This window comes from Brassica napus, chromosome A9 (assembly GCF_020379485.1).
Source record: "Brassica napus cultivar Da-Ae chromosome A9, Da-Ae, whole genome shotgun sequence".
NCBI classification, from domain to species: domain Eukaryota; kingdom Viridiplantae; phylum Streptophyta; class Magnoliopsida; order Brassicales; family Brassicaceae; genus Brassica; species Brassica napus.
This window is the reverse complement of record NC_063442.1, coordinates 39,863,459-39,885,119: the sequence shown is the minus strand read 5'-3', so window position 1 is coordinate 39,885,119 and position 21,661 is coordinate 39,863,459. Positions and strand designations below refer to the sequence as shown.

Sequence of the window (21,661 nt, the reverse complement as noted above, 5' to 3'; positions counted from 1 at the left end):
CTTCTATTCAACAAACAAAGAAAATGTAGATGTTTATATTCTAATTTCCGGGGTGTAAACAGATCCATGAGATTGACTGGTCTTGTCAACAACCTTCCATGAATCAGAGTTAAAATTGCAGAGTTAAACAGATTCATGAGATTGACTGGTCTTGTCAACAAAATCATGATATATATGGAAGTGTGTTTTTTTTTTTTTTTTTTTTTGAACGACGAACTTTTAATTAGAAGAAGCGAAAAACAGAGTTTAGGCCCGTGGGCAAAGTTACGGAACAGAAGATAATTGAGAATGGGCCTTAAGGGCCTGTTTTGCTAGGCTGTCTGCGACCCTGTTCTGTGAACGAGGGATGAGACGGAAGTCGATTGTAGCAAAGCGAGACAAGAGGCGGTGGATGTCCTGGAGAACACCGTAGAGCTCTGTGATCTGGTTTTTGGTGGTGATAGCTCGGATGAGCGTTGAGCAATCGGAGAGGATGGTGATCGTTGTGAATCCTGCTTCTAGCGCCTTCTCGATTCCTCTTCGGAGAGCTAGTGATTCAGCTAAAAGAGGGGAACTAACCAACGCGATCATCTGTGCTCCTGTGAATGGTGATTCTGATCGATCACCTGGAAAGAAGCAAGCTAGCCCTGCTCGCTTCGTGGAGGCGTCCCAAGCAGCATCGACAAAACAAGAAAACTCCGGTGGTGATCTCGTAGCGTTTCGGGGTTCACTTCTCGAAGGTAAGCGACAAACTATTTCACTGTTCTTTGTGGATTGAGCTTGACACCATTCTAACGCTGCCGATACGCCTTTTGTTGCTGTCTCTATAGATCGAGTTGCCTTGTCTTCAAAGATGAGTTTATTACGGGCTGTCCAGAGAGTCCAACAGATCCAAGGGAGGACGGGTGAGACTACACCTGATGGGGGGAGGCAGAGGGCTTGTCTGAAGCGAACCAAAGCCCCTTTAAAGTCAACGCCCTCAGCTATGTGAACTGGGGTGGCTAGAGGGATGTGGCTCCAGACTTCTTTGGCAAATGGACAGTGGAAGAAAACATGTGTTGCTGATTCCACTGCTTTACACCGAGGGCAGAGCGCAGCAGAGTTCATTCCCCTTCGTTGGAGTTCCACTCCTAAAGGTAAGGCTCCTTGAACCGTTGACCAAAGGAAAAGCTGAAGTTTTGGGGACGTTTTTAAAGATCAAATGTCTTTTTGCCAATTAAAATCCAGGTTCTGTTGATTGGTTGCAGCAAGAACATTGGGAGTGACCATCTGTGGGGGGGGTTGTTACTGCATTATACCCGGATTTCGTTGAATAAACCCCCGAGTCATGTTTGAGCCAGACGTAGGTGTCTTCTGCTCCTTCCTTGCTGGGGTGAAGGCATTGGATTTGCGAACTGAACTCCGGTAGGAATTGTTCTATTCTGCTCTTGTTCCATTGAAGGTCATCAGTAAGGAAGTCCGAGACTCTCAGGTCAAGGGCTGCTTCAGGTATTGGACCCATAGGTTGAAGCTTAGTGTTAGGTGAAATCCATGAATCTTTCCAAACTCTTGTGGACTGACCGTTGCCTATTGCTTTCCCTAGATTCTCCCGCAGTAGTTCTCTTCCATAGAGGATGCTTCTCCAACCGTGTGAGCAAACCGCTGGGATAGGAGCATCAAGGAAGCTTCTCTTGTGGCAGTACTTCCCCGTTAGTACTCGTGCCAGCAGACAGTAAGGTGAGGACATGATTCTCCAAACCCCTTTTGCTAATAACGGTTGGTTGAACAGTTGAATATCTCTTAGACCAAGGCCTCCTGCTGCTTTAGGCTTAGTCAATTTTTCCCACGCCACCCAACACATCTTCTTTTTCACTGATGAGTTATCCCACCAAAAACGAGTAAGCGTAGATTGGATTCTTTTGCAGAGACTCACCGGTAGCTGGAAACAGGACATTGAATACGTGGGAATGGCTGTGAGGACCGCCTTCAACATGGTGAGCTTGCCAGCTCTTGAAAGAAAGCGTGTAGACCAGTTTGAAGCTCTCTGTCTGATTCTATCCACTATTGAGGTGAATAGATCTTTTTTCTTTCTCCCGAAATGCTCTGACAAACCTAAATATTTACCCACACCTCCTTGTTTATAATGACAATACTGTGTTATTGTTTGAAATATATCAATGCATACAAACCTAAGATATCTACTTTTTAGATATCTCAATACATAAAACTTGTTTTCATGGTTTATAGATTATTTCAATTTTATAAATCTGGTTTTCATAATAATTTTATAAAATTATTTGGTGTATATGATTTATGATTTTAATTGGACAATATATTTTCATAAATTTTATTTTTTGCTATTTTATTATCTGATCAAATGTGTTGTATTTTGAATATGTTCAGTTAAGAACTAGTAAGATTTATTAGTTTATCGTGTTTTATAAATATAAATTTTGAAAAAAATTAATTTATAAAATTTTAAATGTACGTATATACTAAATATAATAGAAAGTATATTTTTGAATATCTGCTCAAGTGGTAGCTAGTAGTTTATTAAACAAACTTATGCTTTTTCGTACACTTTTCTTATCAAACAAAAAAGCTTAATTTTTTTAATAATAAAGCCTTTTTTAAAAACAAATTTAATATGAAATTTAATAACATTCAAAGCATAATGTATGTATTAATTTAGATGCATATATTCTCAGCTTTATTTCTGTGAATCAGTTTGATTCAATTGTCAAGTATTTCAAAGTATTACATCTTTTAGTAGTACTATTATCTATTGTTACATTTAGTAGTACTAAATATTATCTAGTGTTACATTTTTCGTTTCAAAAATTTGCAAACAAGATTTTTTATTTAAAATTTTAGTTGTGTTGATTTAAATGGGTCAAGAACTAGGTCGATCCAATTGAACTCAATAATACAGTACTTGAGAACTGGTTTTTGAGTCCGAGAGAGAGAGTCATCAAAGCCATTGCTCCTAGTCAGACGGGGAAGGAGGAGAATCGACGGCACAGGGTAATGCAAATGCATGCAGCTTTCTTCTTCTTCATCTTTAGGGTCCCTCTTTGTCGCGATCTCTGGGTCCCTCTCTTTGTCTCGGTCGCAATTTGTAAACTTTTTGTGTGAAAATTGGTGGAATCACCCTCAGAACTTTTGACTCTGATTTTTATATTCGTTCTTTGAATAAAAGATTCAATTTTTTTCCCCGATTATCAATGAGGAGCCCATTTACTAATGTTTTTACTCCAATCCATGTGCATCATTCCTTCTATTTAATAAACAATTCATTGACGACCACATTTAACCTTTCTTGCAGGCCCGAAGCCTTTGTGTGTGCGTGTTTTTATCATCACGATGGTATGAAAAGTTCCCAACTTTATATCCTTTCCAATCTCATTTTACCCTTTTCCATAAAAGCTTTGAAGAGTTATCTTTGTTTTGTGTTGCATTTTCTTCATAAGTGGTGGGAACCAATGTTTCTCGCAGGCTGATTTGCGTAGACGTAACGGAGGAGGAGGTGGTGGAGGTTCCCACAGTAGTAATCGAGACAAACATGATTCATTGTTTCCAAAACCAGACACTCATATTGGGGTATCTCTTGTTAAACGTTTCAATTCTTGTGTACATTTTTTTTGTTATTAAATAGTCAGTTTCTTGTTTTTGGTCTATTTGATGTGTGCAGGACAATGCTGCTGCTCCTCCTCCTCCTGTTAGTAATGTGAAGTCAAGGCTTATTGAGATGGGATTCAGCTCCTCTCTTGTCCACAAGAAAATAGACGAAAACGGTATTCACAAAGGCGTGGAGATGGACGAGATGATAGACTGCCTCGTTGCTGCTCAGTTAGATGAAAAATATGCAGAAGATTCCCAAAAGAATGGTACTGACACTAATGGAGAAGAAGATGATGTTGTTCTACCAGCTGAGGTACCTATTGCACTATCACACGCTTTGTGTTCTTACTTCTTAGTGCTAACATTTATTTCATGTTTTACATCTAGGTTCCCAGTGAATTACCGCTTGACAAAACTTCACAGCTGTTGGAAATGGGATTCTCTCGTCAAGAAATCTCAACGGCTATTGAGAAGCTAGGTGAGCAGCTTAGGGCAATTAGATTTTTCATTCAGTGTATGGTATCTGAATGAGAGAAGTTTTGAGTCACTGACATGATCATTATACTTGTAACATAACCTACTTTGCTTATCTTCACAGGTGAAGAAGCTCAGATCTCTGACCTCGCTGAGTCAATCATAATTTGTGAAGTTCCTGCTGATAACCTTGAAGATATAGAAAAGGTACGTTAGTTTGTATTTTGTTTTCTATAGACTCATCTTCAAGCACAATGCTTTTGCTACTGAAACCATTCTCACTCTCTTCTCGTTAATTATTTATTTGTTGGATCTGTACTCAAATGACGTTTGGTGTCACTGCAGAAAGTTTCAGAGATTCCTTCAACAGCTCGTGCATGTCCTTCAAAGAGTTGGAGATTTGTTGCTCAGGAGGAAAAGGAGGGTTCCTCAAGTGGCACTGCAACCAAGGTGGGAAAAAGAATAAAAGATGAAGAGTCTGACGACTTTGATAACAGAGGGAAACGGCTAAGACCAGCTTTAGAAACACCAGGGATGCAAGAAGACAGCGCAACGCAGCCACCTTTGTCCCAGTACAAGCGACCTTACGTTTTCTACGGAAACATAGGAGAACTATCTCCCAAGGAGTGGTCTAAGATCTCAAGTTTCTTCTTCGGGATTCAACCTGAGCATGTAGACACTCGGCTGTGTTCAACTCTCAGTAGGAAAGAAGGTTACATGCACAACCTCCCCGTCGAAAACAGGTTCCATATACTCCCAAAGCCAACTCGGAGCGCTCCTCCTCCTCCACCAAGCTTCATCTCGTCGCCTGAGAATCTGGAGCGCATCATGGGATATCCACCAAACCACACCAACATTGGTAGTGGTGGTGGTGGAGCAAGATTGAAGCTGCTTGATTATTGCTTCCAAACGGACACGTTGGGTTACCATCTCTCCGTGCTCAAGCCTATGTTTCCCCAAGGGTTAAGAGTTCTATCGCTCTTCAGCGGAATCGGTGGTGCGGAGATCGCGTTGAGCCGCCTTGGGATCCATCTGAGAAGCGTGTGCTCTGTGGAGCCCTGTGGTTTGAGCCGTAGCGTGCTGAAGAGGTGGTGGGGGAGCTCGGGGCAGAGCGGAGAGCTTGAGCAGATTGAGGATATAAGGAGCTTGAGGACCAAGAGGCTGGAGGCTTTGGTGGGGAGATTTGGGGGGTTTGATTTGATCATATGTCAAAACCCACCGACGCCGAGTGATCTCTCTAGAGAAAGCTCGAGAAGCGGAGCGTGTGGGTTTGATTTTACGTTGTTTAACCAGGTGGTTCGGGTCTCCAAACTTGTCAGAGGTTTGATGGAGTCGATATGACCCCCAAGTGTCACTACGTTGTCAACAACAACCTCAAGACTTGTCTCAGTTACAGTTCTTAACAAAGGAGAATGATTAACAACACTTGTCTAGAAAAAGATAGGCTAAAATACGTTTGGTCCAAAGTAGATTACATTCTTGAAAGAAGCTAAAAGATTATATGTTGAGTGTCCTTGGATAATGAGTGTTTCTGCAAAGATAATGTAAGATCTTCCTTTGTATTGTTGTGACTCCATTTACATTCATGAACCGTTTGCATTTTTCTGGCATTTGTTGTTTCCGTTTCTTAATCGTCTGATACAAGATTGACTAAGTCTTGACAATAATACAGGTGTCATAATGATTGGATCCCAATAATTAATATCTGTAATCTTCAAGCTTTGATTGTGTCCAAGTTCTTTGTTGTATATGATTCAACCAAGAACATGTGATAAAGGGGGAGCTTGCAGGAAACTGGAACTAAGCTTGAAGAGTTTCTGATGGAGTAGGGAACATGAATCACCTTTTATAAGGTGAACGGTGATGTAATTTGAATTAAGCTTAAGTTGGGTAAGAGTTCTTCTCTGGTTTACGTATTTAGTTTTCTTCTTCTTTTGTCTTTCTCTCTGTTCCTTGCATCTCAAGTTAGGGTTATAGTAAGTGTCATTGTTCATAGTGGGTTCAGTTCGTGTCGTTTCTTTATCTTCTTTGAATGTTTTTTTCAACTTATTTAACAGAGACAAAGAGCTCAGATTGGTCTCGGTAATGAAAACCCTCTAGACGGTTGAAACCAAGCTGCCAAAGCCGCAAATGTTACGTCCTTTACAAAGCTTAAAGAAACCACTCTCACCCCAAGTTTCTCCCCATGAGTTTTTAATGATCCAATACGGCTTCTCCTTGAACCTTGACCCTTCTGAACCATAACCCACCAACAACACACCGTGGTTGAGACTCCTTGAGCACATGTAAGGGCACAACACTCCTCCAACGTAAGTTTTCATGTAAGCTGAATTGATAGCAACTGCAAGAAAAGAAAAAAAAGAAAAATCCAAAACTCAGAGATTAGATTAGTCAGTGAAACCGTGTGAGGCTGGAAACTGAGAAAGTTATTACTTACCAGCTAGAGGACCGTTTTTGACGAGATGTGCAGCGATTTGATCTTCGTTACTAGAGACAACACTGAAGTTGAACACAGAGGCAACAATCTTAGACTTGTCCAACTTGCAGATCCCATCACCATCAGTAGTGCCTGTGTAGGGATAGTCTTCCTCTCGCATGAGCCCTCCCGTTTCGAAGGTGTACTCAGAGGCGATGTTCATTAGCCCACCGTTGCAACCAGAGTCGCATAAACCTTCCACTTCTGGATCACACTACAATACAAAAAAATATCAGCACTACAATTCATATCAACAGTATATGGCTTTTGCAGACAAGTAATCATTGCGGACTATTTAATTTGTTTTTGGTGGTTAGGAGTTTACCGAAAAACCGAAACTGAACTAGAATCAAGCTATTAACCAAAATGGATATCCGAATTTCTATAATATAGTTTATATACTTATAAAAATTAACTTTTTTTGTAAATAATTATGAGATTAACTATATTTAGTTTTAAAATAATCAAATAAGTTAAAATTATTATTTATAAACTCAAATAACCAAATAAAAACAAACCATTAGAATATTTTTTATCTAGAATATTTAAAATTATCCAAATTATTCAAATTATTATGCATAAATCTTTGATATTTAATCCGAAAACCCTAAATTTTTGACTTTTTAATCTTAATTAATCAAAAAACTGAAAATGAAATGGAAAAAAAAAAGATTCAAAATTACCTAGGATACTAGCCGGTTCCCAACTTTTTTGCTACGTGAACCGAACCCAAAACTGAAATAAGTAAACCAAAACCAAAACGAAGTTTCGAAATGGAACCGAAAGAACCAAACCGGAAGCAAGCAAGAACTGAATGCCAAGGGCTACTAGGAGTTGAAATGAAGCCAAGTCTCTCACACCTGGTGATCACAATCAACAAGCTGTTGTTCACTGAGACTGACGAGTTTACCAGTGGCGAGGAAGTGAGCACCTTCAAGCGCACCTGTAGTGCTGAAACTCCAGGAAGATCCACATGATCCCTATGATCAATCCGACATAAAAAATAAAAATAAAATCAACCATCATACATTTGTCCACTTTCATCATCATTTTCAAAAACCAAAACCTGATTCTTCACTGGTGTAACTGCGCCGCGATCTCTCCAATCAAAATCACCAGGAAGATTCTTCGTATCGAGAATCGGGGCTTGTTCAGCGTGCTGTGAAAACGTATACGCGCCTTTAACCCCCAAGTGCTTTCTCCGAAACTCGGAATGCGTCAGATCAGAAAACTGAGTAACGCCATGTCGAGCGAAAGGATCCATCCTCTGGTGACGCGTCGCTCTCATGAAGTTACTTCTGAAAATCCAGAATCTGTGTTGATGCTCCTCGAGAGAATTGTAAACCTTGCCGTATCTCCTCTTGAACAGAGTGAAGTGATCCTCCCACGACATGACTGTTGGCTCGGATTCAGATCCATTAACCACTTGCCGGATCAATATATCGTCTCCGTGTTGCTTCTCACAAACAGATACAGAGACGAAGACTACAAGAAGAAGATAAATGGAGGAGATAACCTTTAAATGATCCATCATGAGTATCCCAAAGCAGAGAGGACCGATAGAGTGTGGTTTATATATATATAAATATATAGAATCTAATAAAAATGATATTTAAAATCAGAAAACTGAATTTAAGCCATTGATAATCTGACACGTGGTACTTTTAGTTTGTAATATAAGTTTTCCCGCGAGAATGTTAGTTGGCACACACGCATATTGAGAGTCTGCCTCTTTGGTGGTTAGCTAACTGTTATGGGTTAGATTTAAACATGCTACCTTTGCTGCTTATCCGGTTCGATTTTTAGTAGCATCGTTTCAAATCAAAATCCCCATTCTGTATGGTTCGGTTCTGTGTAGTTTAGGGATCGGGATACAAAACAAAAACATGTTTGCAACAGAAAATAAACATTATGGAGAATTTTCAGACAGAATCAAGAAAAACAAACGTTAATCATGCAACATTTCAAAGACATCTCGAGGTCAAAACTGACATTACAAGTCTCAGGACTGGAACCATCTCCTGACTTGACCGGAACTCTGTTTCTGTGGACCGGTTTTGGTTGAGCTCTGGGTGAACTTAGACCTGTACTGCTCGATCAGCATATCCAGCTTGTCCACAACCTCGGGGGGTCCATCTTGCTTCTTCTTCTTCTCGTTCTGATTCTTTCTCTTCCTTTGCCCGTTAACATTCTCTCCGCCTCTAACCTCCTCAAACTTTCTCTTTCTTGGCGCATCGCTCACATCTTTGGATATCTTCTCATCTGGTTTCTCAGAAGCCTCTTGCTGTCTCTTCTTCCATTGGCCTTTCTGGTTTGAAGCCGGTTCTTTAGTGTTTCCTTGAGTGCGTGTAGGCCTCTTGTTGCCTCCATCTTCTTTCACAGAGAGACTGCTCTTCTCCTCTGGCTTTGATTCTTCTCTCCTCTGTTCACGTGGGTGCATAGGTTTCCTCTTCTTATACCCGTTTGCATTCTCTTCCACTGAACCAGTGTTATCTCCATCCCTCGTTCTTCGTTTTAGATCATTGCCAGGATGATTGTCCTCTCCCTGCGCTTCGCCGTTCTCTCGCTGCTCCCTAGATTCATTGTATCTATTGCGTTGCTGCTGCTGGTTAGCTTTGTGCACCTTCAGCTTCTGGACGTTATCAACAGCAAATTCTATAACGGGACGGTGTTGAGGGCCAAACGTCTCTGCCAATAAGCCGAACCGATGATCGTAATATGAGATTGTGATTCTCGAAAGTTTACTGAATACTATATTAGAGTTTAGCAATATATACCAGGGTTGTTGTTAAGCACTCTCAGGGCCACGAGAGCATGGTCAGGCTCGGTGAACTCCACAAACGCAACTCCACGTGAGTAGTTCTTCGTGTCAACTTTACCCTTCTTCTCGTTTTGTAAGAACTTGATCTGCATCAAAAAGGAACAAACCAGATTCATATAATAGAACTATGTTTGAACTGTTAGCACAAAGGCGGTGGATATGTGACCTGTCGGATGGTTGGCTTCTGCTTTGTAGCACGGGAGGTAACAGCATCGACTAAGAGCTTCTGTAGTTGCTTTTCATCCATGGACTTTGGTAAATTATAAATGACAATCCTCGTTTTAGATACATGGAAGTTAGGAGACTGAAGCTTTTTCATCTTGTTTTCATGCAATCTGCAAAGGGCAACCACACATGCTCAGTTACCTCCTAACCCTAAATAGTAACACGAATGCATGAGGAAGTATAAAAAGGTTTACCTTCGTCGCCTGTCCATATCTTCTGCAGACACACCCTCGGCAGCAGGTGTACCTTCAAGGATCTGACCTTCCTGTGAAAGTCAAAACGGGATCCATATTAGTGAATGCTAATTTTGATTTTTTCCAGAGATTTGTGAGGATTGAGAGAAGTGCGTACCTTAGCAAGATAAAGATTCCGATGGTCAATGTTCTTCTCCTTTGTCTTTTCGAGTCCTATGTCCTTTGCGGACTTCTTATCCACAGCCCTCATAACGCTCAGTTGCCTTCCTTTAAGAAGGACACCAACACCTGCTGCAGTACTGGCAGCTGAAATGGCTGCATCTGATGCATCTGCTGTTTTGAACTTGAGAAAAGCGGTCCCTTTTGGTCGTCTGAAATAAAGAAAACAGATAAGAGAGACTAAATGTGAAGCTTTGAGCTCAGGGAGATGCCAGAGCCTAAATTTGCTTTTATGAATGAATGAATTTCCAAAGCATAGAAGGATGCTTACTTTGTGACTGGGTGGAGAACCAGGAATAAAGATTCAACATGCCCAAATGCGGCAAACCTCTGTGTGACTTCCTCCTTGCTAACATCAAACGGGATGTTGCTTATAAATACAGTTCTCTTGAAATCATCATTTTCCTGCGTTTCTTTGGGAGCCGCCTCTTTGGTCTTACTGGATTTCAAAGGCTCAGAGACATCAGAAGATTCAACGACAGGCTTAGTTGATGAATCCTCGAGTATGTTTATATCTGACTCCTTCGTCTCTCCACCCTGAGATGCAATAGTTACTTTTGAAGACCCAAGCAAGTTCTTAAGCACTTTTCTCGCAACATCGGCCTCCTCCTCAAAATTCACATCGGTCTCAGCATCTTTCACCAGTGCATCTGATTCGCTCGGTTTGTTACTGCCGTCCTCTGGCTCATCATCAGTATCATCTCCTGAAGATTGGTGGCTCTCAACAGCATCATCAACCTCCTCCAAATCAACACTACTGTTATCACTGTCCCCATCACTTTCATCTTTTTCACCTGCCAAAAAAATATGAATATTCTGTTAGGAAGAGGTAAATCGAAACTTCGGCCACCGCGGTTGACTGCATTCATTTTTATCGTGCCATTAATAGATTACCATAACTTATATACAAAATAACTACAAAAAGTTTTAAATCATCAAGTATGTTATTTAGATTCCCAACGATAGAAAACAATACGGTAAACTTACCATCTTCTGGAGCAGTGGCGGCATCAGCGGCACCATTATAGAGATTCTTAGGTACAGCCCAGTCTACAGCTATAGGCCTTTTACTGAACATGTGCCCATTGAACTTTTGTATTGCCTGAAGATGGAAAAGATAAATAAGACGAGTGGTCTGAATGGAAAATGACAAAATCAAGATGCCCATGTTTCTAAATCTTACATTTTCTGCATCTCTCTTACACGTGAATTTGACAAATGCAAAACCCTTAGGTAGCCTGCAAAAAATCCACTAAATGAGAATAGTGTACATTCAATTATTCATAATCAAGAAAACTACAAAGACGTGTTAGAACATACCCAGTTTCAATGTTTTTAGGAACAAAAACATCCCAGACAAACCCTACTGCTGAAAAGACCTCTTTAATTTCACTAGGTTTAGCCTGTATATTCCAAAAAGAAAATCCATGAGAAAAAACATACAGATTACTGTATGAAACTGTAGAAATAACAAAGAATCCAGGTTATCGCAACCTTGAAAGGAAGATTCCGGATAATAAGTTTCCACTTCTGAGCCTTGGATCCCTGGGTCCAATAAAATACAAAGAGATCATGAACTGTTCTGAATGCTTATCAGTTAACTTTATACATCAGTGAAAAGAAAATAATGCTCACCTCCCCACCGAGCTGACGCGCCCAAATGAGATTTCCCTTTATCTCTGTCTGATGTAGTGTTGCAACAACAGCACAAGCAGATTTGACACTCGTAAAGAGAACGGCTGATGCTTCTGCCCTGCATCCGTCCTGGGTAAGACCTGACAAAGATAATAGTTCTAACGCTTAATGAACGCATCATGAGCAAAGAAATTGGCATGCTCTTATAAGAGAATAAAAATAAGCTTATAACTAATGCTCAAAGTGGTAATTAACAAGTGGATAGTGTATCTATCAAACTATCAGATACCAGAAAAGGCATGTGCACAGAAGCTACAAGAATTTATGACGTGATATATACTATTTATGTAGATACACGTGTGTACTATATCAAAATATATAAAAAAATAAGTATAGATATGAAGTAACAAAATATAGTGCAGCCACAAGATATTGAAACGGGAGGCAACAGGCACCAAAAGATAACTTATTAAAGGAAACCATGAGCAAGAGATGCATTTCAACAGCAATATTCCAAAAGCTAACCTCATAAACCTCGACTAGTGAAAAAATGTCTATTTTTTATACATATTTTCACAGCCCAGGAATATTGATATGGCTAACATAATCTAGTAATTAATGGAGATTCATGTCCCAGTAGTGTTACTTAAGACTCTATTCATTTTATGTGGTGCCTGGAATAACAAATGTCGTTCTCTGCTACACCGAACCCTAGATCAAGCAGCTCTGATGGATAACTTGACATCTAACTCATATGTTAATAACATAACTTAATAAAAGACCTTGTACTAATAGACATAACTAAGAACCTTGGTCAGGGTCATGCAAACAAGCATTTGCCTCTTAAAAGAATCTTACCATTTTGTTGAAGCTCCTCCTTGGGAAGGGGATATCTGACGGAGCACACAGTGCCAATCTTTTTGACACGACTATGGACTGCCTCTGCCATCTCAGCATTAACAAGGCCACCAAAGATTACAGTTCTTGCAACTCTTCACCCAATGAAAAAAACACCATAAATATAAGAAAGAAAAACGAGGACGCAACGTACATAATTACAAGGTGTTCCCTAAAACGCTAGATATAATATATATCTCTACACAAAAACCAGCTCTTTGTTATAAACTCATACCTTTGCTTGTCTGAACATGTCTCTTTATCAGCTAAATCAACAAGAAGCTTTGCTGGCTTTGTAGGTTTTTTGCGCTCAAGTGGCTTCTCTATTTTCTTCTCCGGTGGAGGAACTGAAGCAGCAAATACAAATGTATTGATAAAGGAGACCAAACTAAACCAACTAAAGACTCTGAGACCAAATCTAGGCAGACTGATACCTTGCTTGTCTGTCTCAGTCTCAGTCACAGTCTCAGGGACCAAACTGTCCTTGTTATCGTCACTCTCTGCCTGGGAACTATCAGGTAATGAGACTCCTAATTCAAAAAAGAAACCAATGTCAACGAATAGATAAAAACAAATACTAAATAAAATCATTAGATTACAAAAAGTTAACTACACAATCAACCAACCTTGGGCTGCTTTAGTACGACGCTCTTTAAGAGAAGGCCGATGCGTGGCTTGTTTAACTGTAATCCTACGGCCGCCAACAGTAGAACCGTTCTTTAACTCAATGGCACGGTTAGCATCTTCTGGCAAAGCACTAACAAAACAAAAAGACCCAGTAAGTAAGTAAGAAGCAATTATCTATCACGTAAGAGAATTGAGTTTAATTAGGTTATTATTAGCTTACAATTTAACAAAAGCAAAGCCACGATGTTCGTTTGATCCTGTAACCAACAAATACGATTAGCTCAGCTCCCGAAGAAGGCGGCGAGATAGCTTTGATTTCAATCGTGAAGTAAAATCAACTAACCTTTGTTTGTGACCATGAAGCAAAGCCTGACGGGACCAACGTCGCTAAAGGCTTCTTCGAGCTGAAACAATTTGGAGAAAATCAAACACTAGGGATTTGAAGGAACACATGTATCTGAGCTCATTCATATGGATTCTCGGGAAGTTACCTGAGCGTTGGTGAAGGAATAAGGCAAGCCAGAGACGCACACAGTGGCAGCAGAGTGTTGAGATTTTTCTTCTCCATCTTTCCTCTCTTTCTTCGTGTTCTTCCCCATTGACTTTGATTGATGATACCTTTCGGAGAAAACTGGCGAGAGGTTATTAGGGGTTTGAGTTGCAGAGAGAGAGAGGCGGTGGAGGAGAAGATTATCTAGGGTTTTACTTTACGAAACTACTAAACCCAAGTTAACCGGCTAATTCGGATGTTTGCTACGTCGAACCGGATCACACGATTTCGGTTTGTTCGGTTCGGTTTTTTTTGTCGGTTCCTTTTTATTTGTTTGTAGCACAACTCAAATCCTCTGGTTTTTATCCCACCGTGTGTCAGCTTTACTGAATGCAATCGACGACCCCACGGCCACAATGAACATAACTATAACGTTTATTTCGTTATCGATCCTCATAAACTACCCAAATTATTCGTTTTCACTATTTCGCAACCATTTACAAACACATCACAATACCGATTAAATGCACTTATAGTTAGACATGTACATTCCGACCTGACCGCAGTGTTTAATTTTATAAGCCCAAAAAAATTTAGGATTTTCGGACTAAACTTCTTTGGATTTTGAGTATTTTAGGCCTAAACCTATTTAGGCTAAAAGCAGCCCGAAAACCTAAAATTTTATATTTTAGTTTAAATATTATCATTCTTAGTTTCTTACAATCAAAACTATTATTAATACCGATATATTATTTTAATATTATTATTCAAACTCTCGTAAAACAAAAATAAAAGTTATCAATGCACCTTATTATTTGATCATTACAAATGTTACATTTTTCAAATTAGACGGATTGCGATATAATAGATAGATCACATTTAATATTTTTTTTAGAGAAAAAATTGCATTTACTTATAAAAATTGAGAGCCGCAAAAAAGATATTGACCAAAACCAAAGTGGAAAAAAATTAACGAATCAGGATATGCATATCCTACGAATGCGTTAGGAAACATTTTATATTACTATTTTGTGTACTGATATTTAATAGTTAGGAAAATCTTATATTACTATTTTGTGTACTGAAATTTAATAATAATCTCTACGGTTCATTGAATTGGGTCAAAACAAAATCATGAGATCTGAAAAAAAAGCTTCCGGTCTCTCTCCTCTCTGTTCTCTCTTTTCTCATCTTTTACAGAGATGAGATTGAGACGAAGCTATCACTGGTGTTAACCGGATTCTGACTCCCGCGTTGTCGGGCTCTTGTCTCTGGGAAGCCATGTTTCCTTTTGCAGGCTTCGCCGGCTTTTGTTTCCGGGAGACGGTGGCTTCTCCAGCATCGATCTCGCCGGCTATCTTCCGGGTTAATCCCGATTCCGTCTAGATCTGCGTCTCCGGTCTTCCTCTGTTCACTGCCTCTCGATCGTTCCTCTGATGTTTCTTTCCCCAAGAGTTTTAGGGTTGTTGCATCTTCAAGCTTATTGGTATCTTTAAAGATGTCCGATTGAGTTTCAAGATAGTCAGAGGGTTCCGATCGATTGTAGGCGGTTGTTGTATCTTCTTCGTTTCGCAGATCCACCAGGCTGTCTCCTCGGTTCGAGCTTCGTGTTAGCCATTCTGGTTGAACGGTTTCCGTTGCTTCGACTTCGCCGTCGGCGGAGTTCCGACGCGATCTTCCCTGGTTTCGGTGGAAGCATGCGGTGCGCGTTCTGACGCGTGTTTATTGATCGCTGGGCGATCGGACACGTGGTGAGCGGCGTGTCTCTTCTTCCTCGACAGTTTTCTTGCTGGGCTTTGGCCCATAGTTGTGTTGTTCCGTGGCCTATGTTTTGGCCTTTTTGTTTGTAAATGTGTTAGGTTAGCCTCTGTTGGGCTTTAACTCTTTTTAATAAAATTCCAGTGGAAAAAAAAAAAAATTGGGTCAAAACAAGTAATTTGTCGTAGAAGATGTAAAGATAAGTTAAATGAAAACTTAATGAAGAAGAAGACGTAAGGACAAATATATATGAAGAATAAACTTATCCAACTTGTTTTAGCCTCGGAATCATTGGGTTAATTGATGACATAAAGAAGAAAATATAACCATTGGTTAATTGATACGGTAATACAAAGTCAACTAAATAATATTCGGAATAAGAAATTTACAGAAAAGCCCCCACGTGAGGGGAGTCTTCTTTGTCACTTATTATTTTCCCCGACTCTTCCACATTTCAACATAAACCCTAATTTCTAAAATTCGATACTCTCCCCGTCTTCTACTCTGAACCGTCGCTTTAGCGTATTGCTACGTCTTCTCATTTCTCCTTCCATGGATACTCAGCAGCAGCAGCAACAATCCTCCATTCAAGTAAGCTCTGGAAAGCTACTCTCTTTTTTTTTTTTTAAATTCAATCGAAACATTTTGAAATTTCTCGTTTATTTAGGGGGCGAAAGTGCTAATGGTTGGAGCAGGTGGGATTGGATGCGAGTTACTCAAGACTCTTGCTCTCTCTGGATTCCAAGACATTCATATCGTAACTTCCTCTCTTTCGTTTTTTTTTTCCTCTCGTTAATTTATATGTAATTTACAGCTGGCGAACGGTCAAGCATTTTGAATCTCCAATTGATTTTAGGTTTAGGGGTTTTATTATGTTATTGACAAATTCTACATCTTTTTGAGAGCGTTGCTTCACATTAGAGTTGTCTCAAGTTTTGTGCTTTTTGTAGATTCATGATTAGCTTAATTATCATCGGTTCTTTTTCTGAAATTTTCAGTTACAATCATTAGTAGAGAAGTTACTTACAAGTTTAGATTTTTATTTGTGCTGACTACTCGCGTGTGTTACAGATTGATATGGACACTATCGAAGTCAGTAACCTCAATAGGCAGTTTTTATTCCGTCGTTCTCATGTTGGGCAGTCCAAGGCTAAGGTATTGTTTTATCCCTTCTTTAGCGAACTCCAATGGATGCTACCAGTTCATAAGAGTTGATATATTTTCTATGCCAGGTTGCCAGAGATGCAGTCTTGAGATTTAGGCCTCACATTAACATAAGATCATACCATGCTAATGTGAAGAATCCTGAGTTCGATGTCGATTTCTTCAAGCAATTTGATGTTGTTCTGAATGGACTGGATAACTTGGACGCAAGGCGTCATGTCAATCGCCTCTGTCTTGCAGCTGATGTTCCTCTTGTAGAAAGCGGGACGACTGGCTTCTTAGGACAGGTTCTTATTTCTCTTAAGCAGAATATATGAGTTAGATGCACTCTAATGCTAAGGCTTGAATGGTCTAACTGATAGTTTATCTCTTATTTTACTTTGTAATACTTGTTTTTGTGTTCGGATTAGGTAACTGTGCACGTGAAGGGAAAGACAGAATGCTATGAGTGCCAGACCAAACCTGCTCCAAAGACATATCCTGTCTGTACAATAACCAGCACTCCAACTAAGGTACTACCACTGTTTTGATTTTTGTGAACCTTGGAGAAATGATTTTATATCTTGAATAGTTATTCCTAAGACGCAGTTCTTGATTTTGATGTGCAAATGAATTTTGGATTGATTCTACAGTTTGTGCACTGCATCGTGTGGGCAAAAGACCTGCTCTTTGCGAAGTTGTTTGGCGACAAGAATCAAGATAATGATCTTAATGTGCGTGCCAACAACGCTGCTAGCTCATCCAAAGAGACAGAAGATGTATTCGAGCGTGCAGAAGATGAAGATATTGATCAGTATGGTAGAAAGATATATGATCATGTGTTCGGTTACAATATTGAAGCGGCGTTGTCCAATGAGGAGACATGGAAAAACCGTACACGGCCTAGGCCTATATACAGTAAGGAAGTCTTGCCTGAAAGTCTGTCTCAACAAAATGGGACCACTCAGAATTGTTCTGCTACTGATGATGATTCAACGGTCTCTGCCATGCCGTTGCTTGGCCTGAAGAATCCACAGGAATTGTGGGGTCTAACACAAAATTCTCTAGTGTTCATAGAAGCATTGAAGTTGTTCTTCGCCAAGAGAAAGAAGGTCTGTGTAGTCGTTTCTGTGAACTCTCTCCGTATATATAAAAGTTTCAAGTGTGCTGATTAGTTTATGGTTTTTTCTATATGCTGCCACAGGAAATAGGACACCTTACTTTTGACAAAGATGACCAGTTAGCTGTAGAATTTGTCACTGCTGCTGCAAATATCCGCGCTGAGTCTTTTGGAATTCCTTTGCATAGTCTTTTTGAAGCCAAAGGTATCGCTGGGAACATTGTTCATGCCGTTGCTACAACTAACGCCATTGTTGCTGGTTTGATTGTTATCGAAGCAATCAAAGTGCTGAAAAAGGATGCGGATAAGTACAGGTTTGTTACTTTGAATTTTCATAAGCTTCAGAGTCCTTAATATATATCATTTTTATGTTTGACGTCTCTCTGTAGAATGACATATTGCTTAGAGCACCCAAGCAGAAAGATGCTTCTTATGCCAGTGGAGCCATTTGAACCTAATCCTGCTTGCTATGTCTGTTCCAAGGTATAAGCATTACTTCTTTTTATCTTATAGTTTTCTTGCATAAACCAATCATCTGGTTTTTCTCCTTTTATATTGACAGACCCCATTAGTACTTGAGGTCAATACTCAGAAATCGAAACTACGGGATCTGGTTGATAAAATTGTCACAGCCAAGCTTGGAATGAACCTACCACTGATTATGCATGGGGCTTCACTTCTGTACGAAGTCGGTGATGATCTTGATGATATTATGGTTGCAAACTACAATGCTAACCTTGAAAAGGTTGGATCTAGAATTTACTCTTCAAATACAGGGATGGGATTTTTTCTTACATGTTTGTGTTTCTATTTCAGTCTTTGTCAGAACTTCCTTCTCCTGTTATCAATGGAAGCATTCTCACTGTGGAAGATCTTCAGCAAGAGCTATCTTGCAAGATTAATGTCAAGCACAGGTTCTTTCTTATACCTTTTGAATACTGCTTTAGTTATCTGAGATGGGTTTTAATCAGACATCATCCTATTATTCTCAAAAATGTAGTACTGAAAGCTTTGTAGTAGTCTTTCCATCGTTCCATGTCAGTCGATTGATGCATCATCTGCTGCTTATTCTGTACTGTCACAGGGAAGAATTTGACGAGGAAAAAGAACCTGAAGGAATGGTTCTCTCTGGATGGACACAATCTCCAGCTACCAACGGCGAGAGCGCATCAACGTCAAACAATGAGAATGAGAAGGCTGTTGATGTGACAGAGAGTTCCTCAGGACCGGAGATGGCTTCTAAGAAGAGAAGACTCTCTGAGACTCAGCCCGAGAATGATAAGAAAGAAACAGAGAACGTCGAGAGTGATGATGATGAGATCATGGAGATTGAAAATCCCGTGATGGTCAGCAAGAAGAAGAAAAGAGTTGAATAGGCTTTTTCTAAAAGCTCTGATCTCTGAATCATTGCTCTTTGTTCTTTCTAACTTTGTACTTTCTGAGCTTGTGTCACGAGAATTACATGTACGGATTAGGGGATTCTTTGATGGGGGGAAAGAATTACTCAGATGGTTAAAAGTATTTATTTAGGATCCTTTGAAGGAGGGAGCTCAGCAAACTCAAGCGAAAGCAACTTTGCTTTCATAGTTTCTGTAATATTTTCAGTTTTCACTAACTGTAAGAGCGCCCTTGTATTTTAATTCTCAACTACTTTTTCAATTCATCTCTTATATGTGGTCATCATACATCTCCTCTAATACAAGGCATTAGAGGAGGGATTGCTTCACTTACGCTTTGACAAAAACTTGGAAATGTGTAACCTATCAACAACCTACAACATGGGAAGGTGAGTAGTAAATGCATAGCGAAGTATTTAGTTACACATGCATTTGTTTATCCACAACCAGTTACTTTTAAAGACTCTTCAAGGTCTCTTTGGCTGACGACTTGGCCCCACAATCAATGGGAATGTCATCGGCTCATTTGCATTCAGCGGTTGGTAGAGAATAGAGATAGAAGTATAATTATTAGTATATTTATCATAATGAGCGAATGTTTCATTTTTGCGTAAATTGTCAAATTAACTTTATTAAAAAAAAAATTGAGACCAAAGTACTATGTTTCCCCTATGTCAAGACAAGGAGGGGAAGAAGCAGGACTAGAAATCTAACGAGATCCCATTAACTAGCTTAATATCTCTAAGAGCACGAACCAAGTCGAGAAAAGTAGGTGCATAACGGCATGATTAACGTTTTTTGCTTAACCAAGTTGTTGAATATTATTTCTGGTCGCTGGACAAAAATGCTAACAAAACATACAATCTTTTTCTTATAAATGAAAGCAGCAACATGATACAAGTTCACAAACTGGAAACCACTAATGAACCAGAAATCAAGCAGACTTTTACTAGACGACATTCATAATTGATTTAAAAAAACTATCTACATTGGTAGCAAGCGATTTATTCATGAAATCGAAAAACAACTTCAGTCTTCACGGGTGGTGGTTGTGGTGGCCGGGGAGTTTCTCCTTGATCTTCTCGAGAATGCCCTTCTTCTCATGGTGTTGGTCGGCGGCGGCGGCTCCAGTGGTAGTGGTGGGTCCAGTAGTTGTGGCAGTGCTGGGGGTTTGTTCATCCTTGTGCTTACCACCACTTAACTTCTCTTTGATTTTGTCTTTCATGCCCTTCTTTCTCCTTCCTCCTTGTCCATCGTCCTCCTTCACATATATTTTAACATCAAACACACGTTAACCAATAAAAGAACGATCCATATGTATACGAGTCTGTTACGTTTACACAGGAGTATTCGAAACAAATCCCCAAAATACAAATTCTTTTAAAAAATATCAACAATAGGTAGCATTAATATCTTACATGAATAATTAGAAGATAAACTCAACAACCGTATAATTCTATATTACTGCTGTATTTAAATATATAAAAACTGTAGAAAGATATCCACTGAAACACTTAAAATCAATTTCTTTATTTCGAAATATATATATTCAAATTCTATGCAAGAACCCTATCAACTCTCCTTAACCTAAAGAAGCTATAAAAGAATTATTGACGCATGAGAATCTCACCGAGCTAGAGCTTGATGAACTTCCTGAGCGACGAAGGTGCTCTCCAAGCGATTCATGGTGTTGCTGCTGCCCCGTGGTAGTTTCACCAGTAGCGACTCCTGCGGCCGTGGTGGCAGCTACGCCGGTGCCTGCAGCGACTCCTGCTGGTGGTGCTGCGGTTCGATACTCTTGAATGTTACCAGTAACACTCTCCTTGTACTGAGGGGCAGAGCTGGCGACACCGGTTATGTGCATGGGGTTACCGAACTCATCAGTGAGCTGAACCGGGTTTCCGTGTTCGTCGGTTAGATGGATTGGGTTTCCTCTTTCGTCTTTCAAATCCGCCATTGTTCCCAATTCGTTTCTTAGGAAAGACTATTAAGTTTGCGATCGAACAAAGTGTGTATATATTATAACATGTTAACCTCTGCATGGTTATGATCGACGTGCCGGTTTGTGTGAAACGTTTTGCCACGCAAGGATTGGAGAGGAGTACCACGTGTCATATGTTTGTTTTGATACAAATACGTCACGAATCCAGACATAATAACGATTTTGTTTTTGATAAGTTTATAGAACAACGTTTATCACCTACGGAGTTTTGTATGGACAGATGTATTGGCTTTTGATGAAGGGACGTGGAACCGCTTAAGATTGGTATAAGCTTGGTCGGTCTTTGGATTTTTTTTTTATGAACCAAAACATAATAACGAGCTGGTTTGTTAACAACCCCAAAAAACACGTTTAAAGTTTAAACAAACAAACCTTGAATCATAAGCCAATGTATTTTATTAAAATCGTACTACAATTTATTTTTTCTGCCTTGTCCCTAACCAACAAGACCTTATTTTGGGGTTTAACAACTAATATTGCCATTTTACGTATTTGTTTTATTAACTATGGCTGGGATTGGTTTTAAAACATTAATATATTGCATGCATGAATAAAAAATTAAGTCTACATATAACATAAAAAACATGTATCAAAATACTTATTC

At 39.6% G+C, this 21,661-nt stretch overlaps 5 protein-coding genes and 1 long non-coding RNA gene across 7 annotated transcripts; 3 read left to right on the top strand and 3 right to left on the bottom strand.

Moving 5' to 3' along the window:
* The first annotated feature begins 225 nt into the window (after nucleotides 1-225).
* Nucleotides 226-2,098, top strand: LOC106370126. Its single transcript, XR_007316654.1, has 5 exons — nucleotides 226-719; nucleotides 810-1,115; nucleotides 1,207-1,467; nucleotides 1,562-1,695; nucleotides 1,884-2,098. It is a non-coding gene; the product is annotated as an uncharacterized LOC106370126 (long non-coding RNA).
* Nucleotides 2,099-2,841: 743 nt separating this feature from the next.
* Nucleotides 2,842-5,660, top strand: LOC106365983 (probable inactive DNA (cytosine-5)-methyltransferase DRM3). The gene is made up of 7 exons (XM_013805507.3): nucleotides 2,842-2,982; nucleotides 3,284-3,324; nucleotides 3,454-3,558; nucleotides 3,650-3,892; nucleotides 3,967-4,057; nucleotides 4,178-4,260; nucleotides 4,399-5,660. Exons 2-7 carry the CDS (start codon nucleotides 3,322-3,324, stop codon nucleotides 5,392-5,394), a joined length of 1,521 nt encoding a protein of 506 aa, XP_013660961.2. The 5' UTR covers nucleotides 2,842-2,982; nucleotides 3,284-3,321; the 3' UTR covers nucleotides 5,395-5,660.
* Nucleotides 5,661-6,126: 466 nt separating this feature from the next.
* Nucleotides 6,127-8,222, bottom strand: LOC106364060 (probable cysteine protease RD19B). The gene is made up of 4 exons (XM_048741543.1): nucleotides 7,596-8,222; nucleotides 7,390-7,509; nucleotides 6,491-6,743; nucleotides 6,127-6,394 (listed from the first exon to the last, which is right to left on the bottom strand). The coding sequence occupies exons 1-4, from the start codon at nucleotides 8,061-8,063 to the stop codon at nucleotides 6,150-6,152; spliced, it is 1,086 nt and encodes a 361-aa protein (XP_048597500.1). The 5' UTR covers nucleotides 8,064-8,222; the 3' UTR covers nucleotides 6,127-6,149.
* A 194-nt stretch (nucleotides 8,223-8,416) lies between these two features.
* On the bottom strand, nucleotides 8,417-13,857 carry LOC106365982 (RNA-binding protein 28). 2 transcript variants are annotated; one of them, XM_048741541.1, is made up of 18 exons: nucleotides 13,639-13,857; nucleotides 13,491-13,551; nucleotides 13,368-13,404; nucleotides 13,147-13,277; nucleotides 12,955-13,050; nucleotides 12,756-12,867; nucleotides 12,482-12,615; nucleotides 11,624-11,763; nucleotides 11,483-11,533; nucleotides 11,309-11,391; nucleotides 11,172-11,226; nucleotides 10,976-11,090; nucleotides 10,260-10,782; nucleotides 9,927-10,140; nucleotides 9,770-9,840; nucleotides 9,517-9,685; nucleotides 9,307-9,436; nucleotides 8,417-9,217 (listed from the first exon to the last, which is right to left on the bottom strand). In XM_048741541.1, exons 1-18 carry the CDS (start codon nucleotides 13,744-13,746, stop codon nucleotides 8,532-8,534), a joined length of 2,916 nt encoding a protein of 971 aa, XP_048597498.1. In that variant the 5' UTR covers nucleotides 13,747-13,857; the 3' UTR covers nucleotides 8,417-8,531. The 2 variants fall into 2 exon arrangements, with proteins under 2 accessions (XP_048597498.1, XP_048597497.1); XM_048741540.1 differs by having other exon boundaries at nucleotides 12,756-13,050.
* Nucleotides 13,858-15,781: 1,924 nt separating this feature from the next.
* Nucleotides 15,782-19,321, top strand: LOC106365979 (SUMO-activating enzyme subunit 2-like). Its single transcript, XM_013805504.3, has 11 exons — nucleotides 15,782-15,986; nucleotides 16,063-16,152; nucleotides 16,467-16,550; nucleotides 16,628-16,846; nucleotides 16,970-17,071; nucleotides 17,192-17,650; nucleotides 17,743-17,972; nucleotides 18,048-18,141; nucleotides 18,221-18,403; nucleotides 18,475-18,572; nucleotides 18,743-19,321. The coding sequence occupies exons 1-11, from the start codon at nucleotides 15,948-15,950 to the stop codon at nucleotides 19,032-19,034; spliced, it is 1,890 nt and encodes a 629-aa protein (XP_013660958.2). The 5' UTR covers nucleotides 15,782-15,947; the 3' UTR covers nucleotides 19,035-19,321.
* A 579-nt stretch (nucleotides 19,322-19,900) lies between these two features.
* On the bottom strand, nucleotides 19,901-21,061 carry LOC106365978 (late embryogenesis abundant protein). The gene is made up of 2 exons (XM_013805503.3): nucleotides 20,686-21,061; nucleotides 19,901-20,316 (listed from the first exon to the last, which is right to left on the bottom strand). Exons 1-2 carry the CDS (start codon nucleotides 21,010-21,012, stop codon nucleotides 20,092-20,094), a joined length of 552 nt encoding a protein of 183 aa, XP_013660957.2. The 5' UTR covers nucleotides 21,013-21,061; the 3' UTR covers nucleotides 19,901-20,091.
* Between the last annotated feature and the right edge of the window lie 600 nt (nucleotides 21,062-21,661).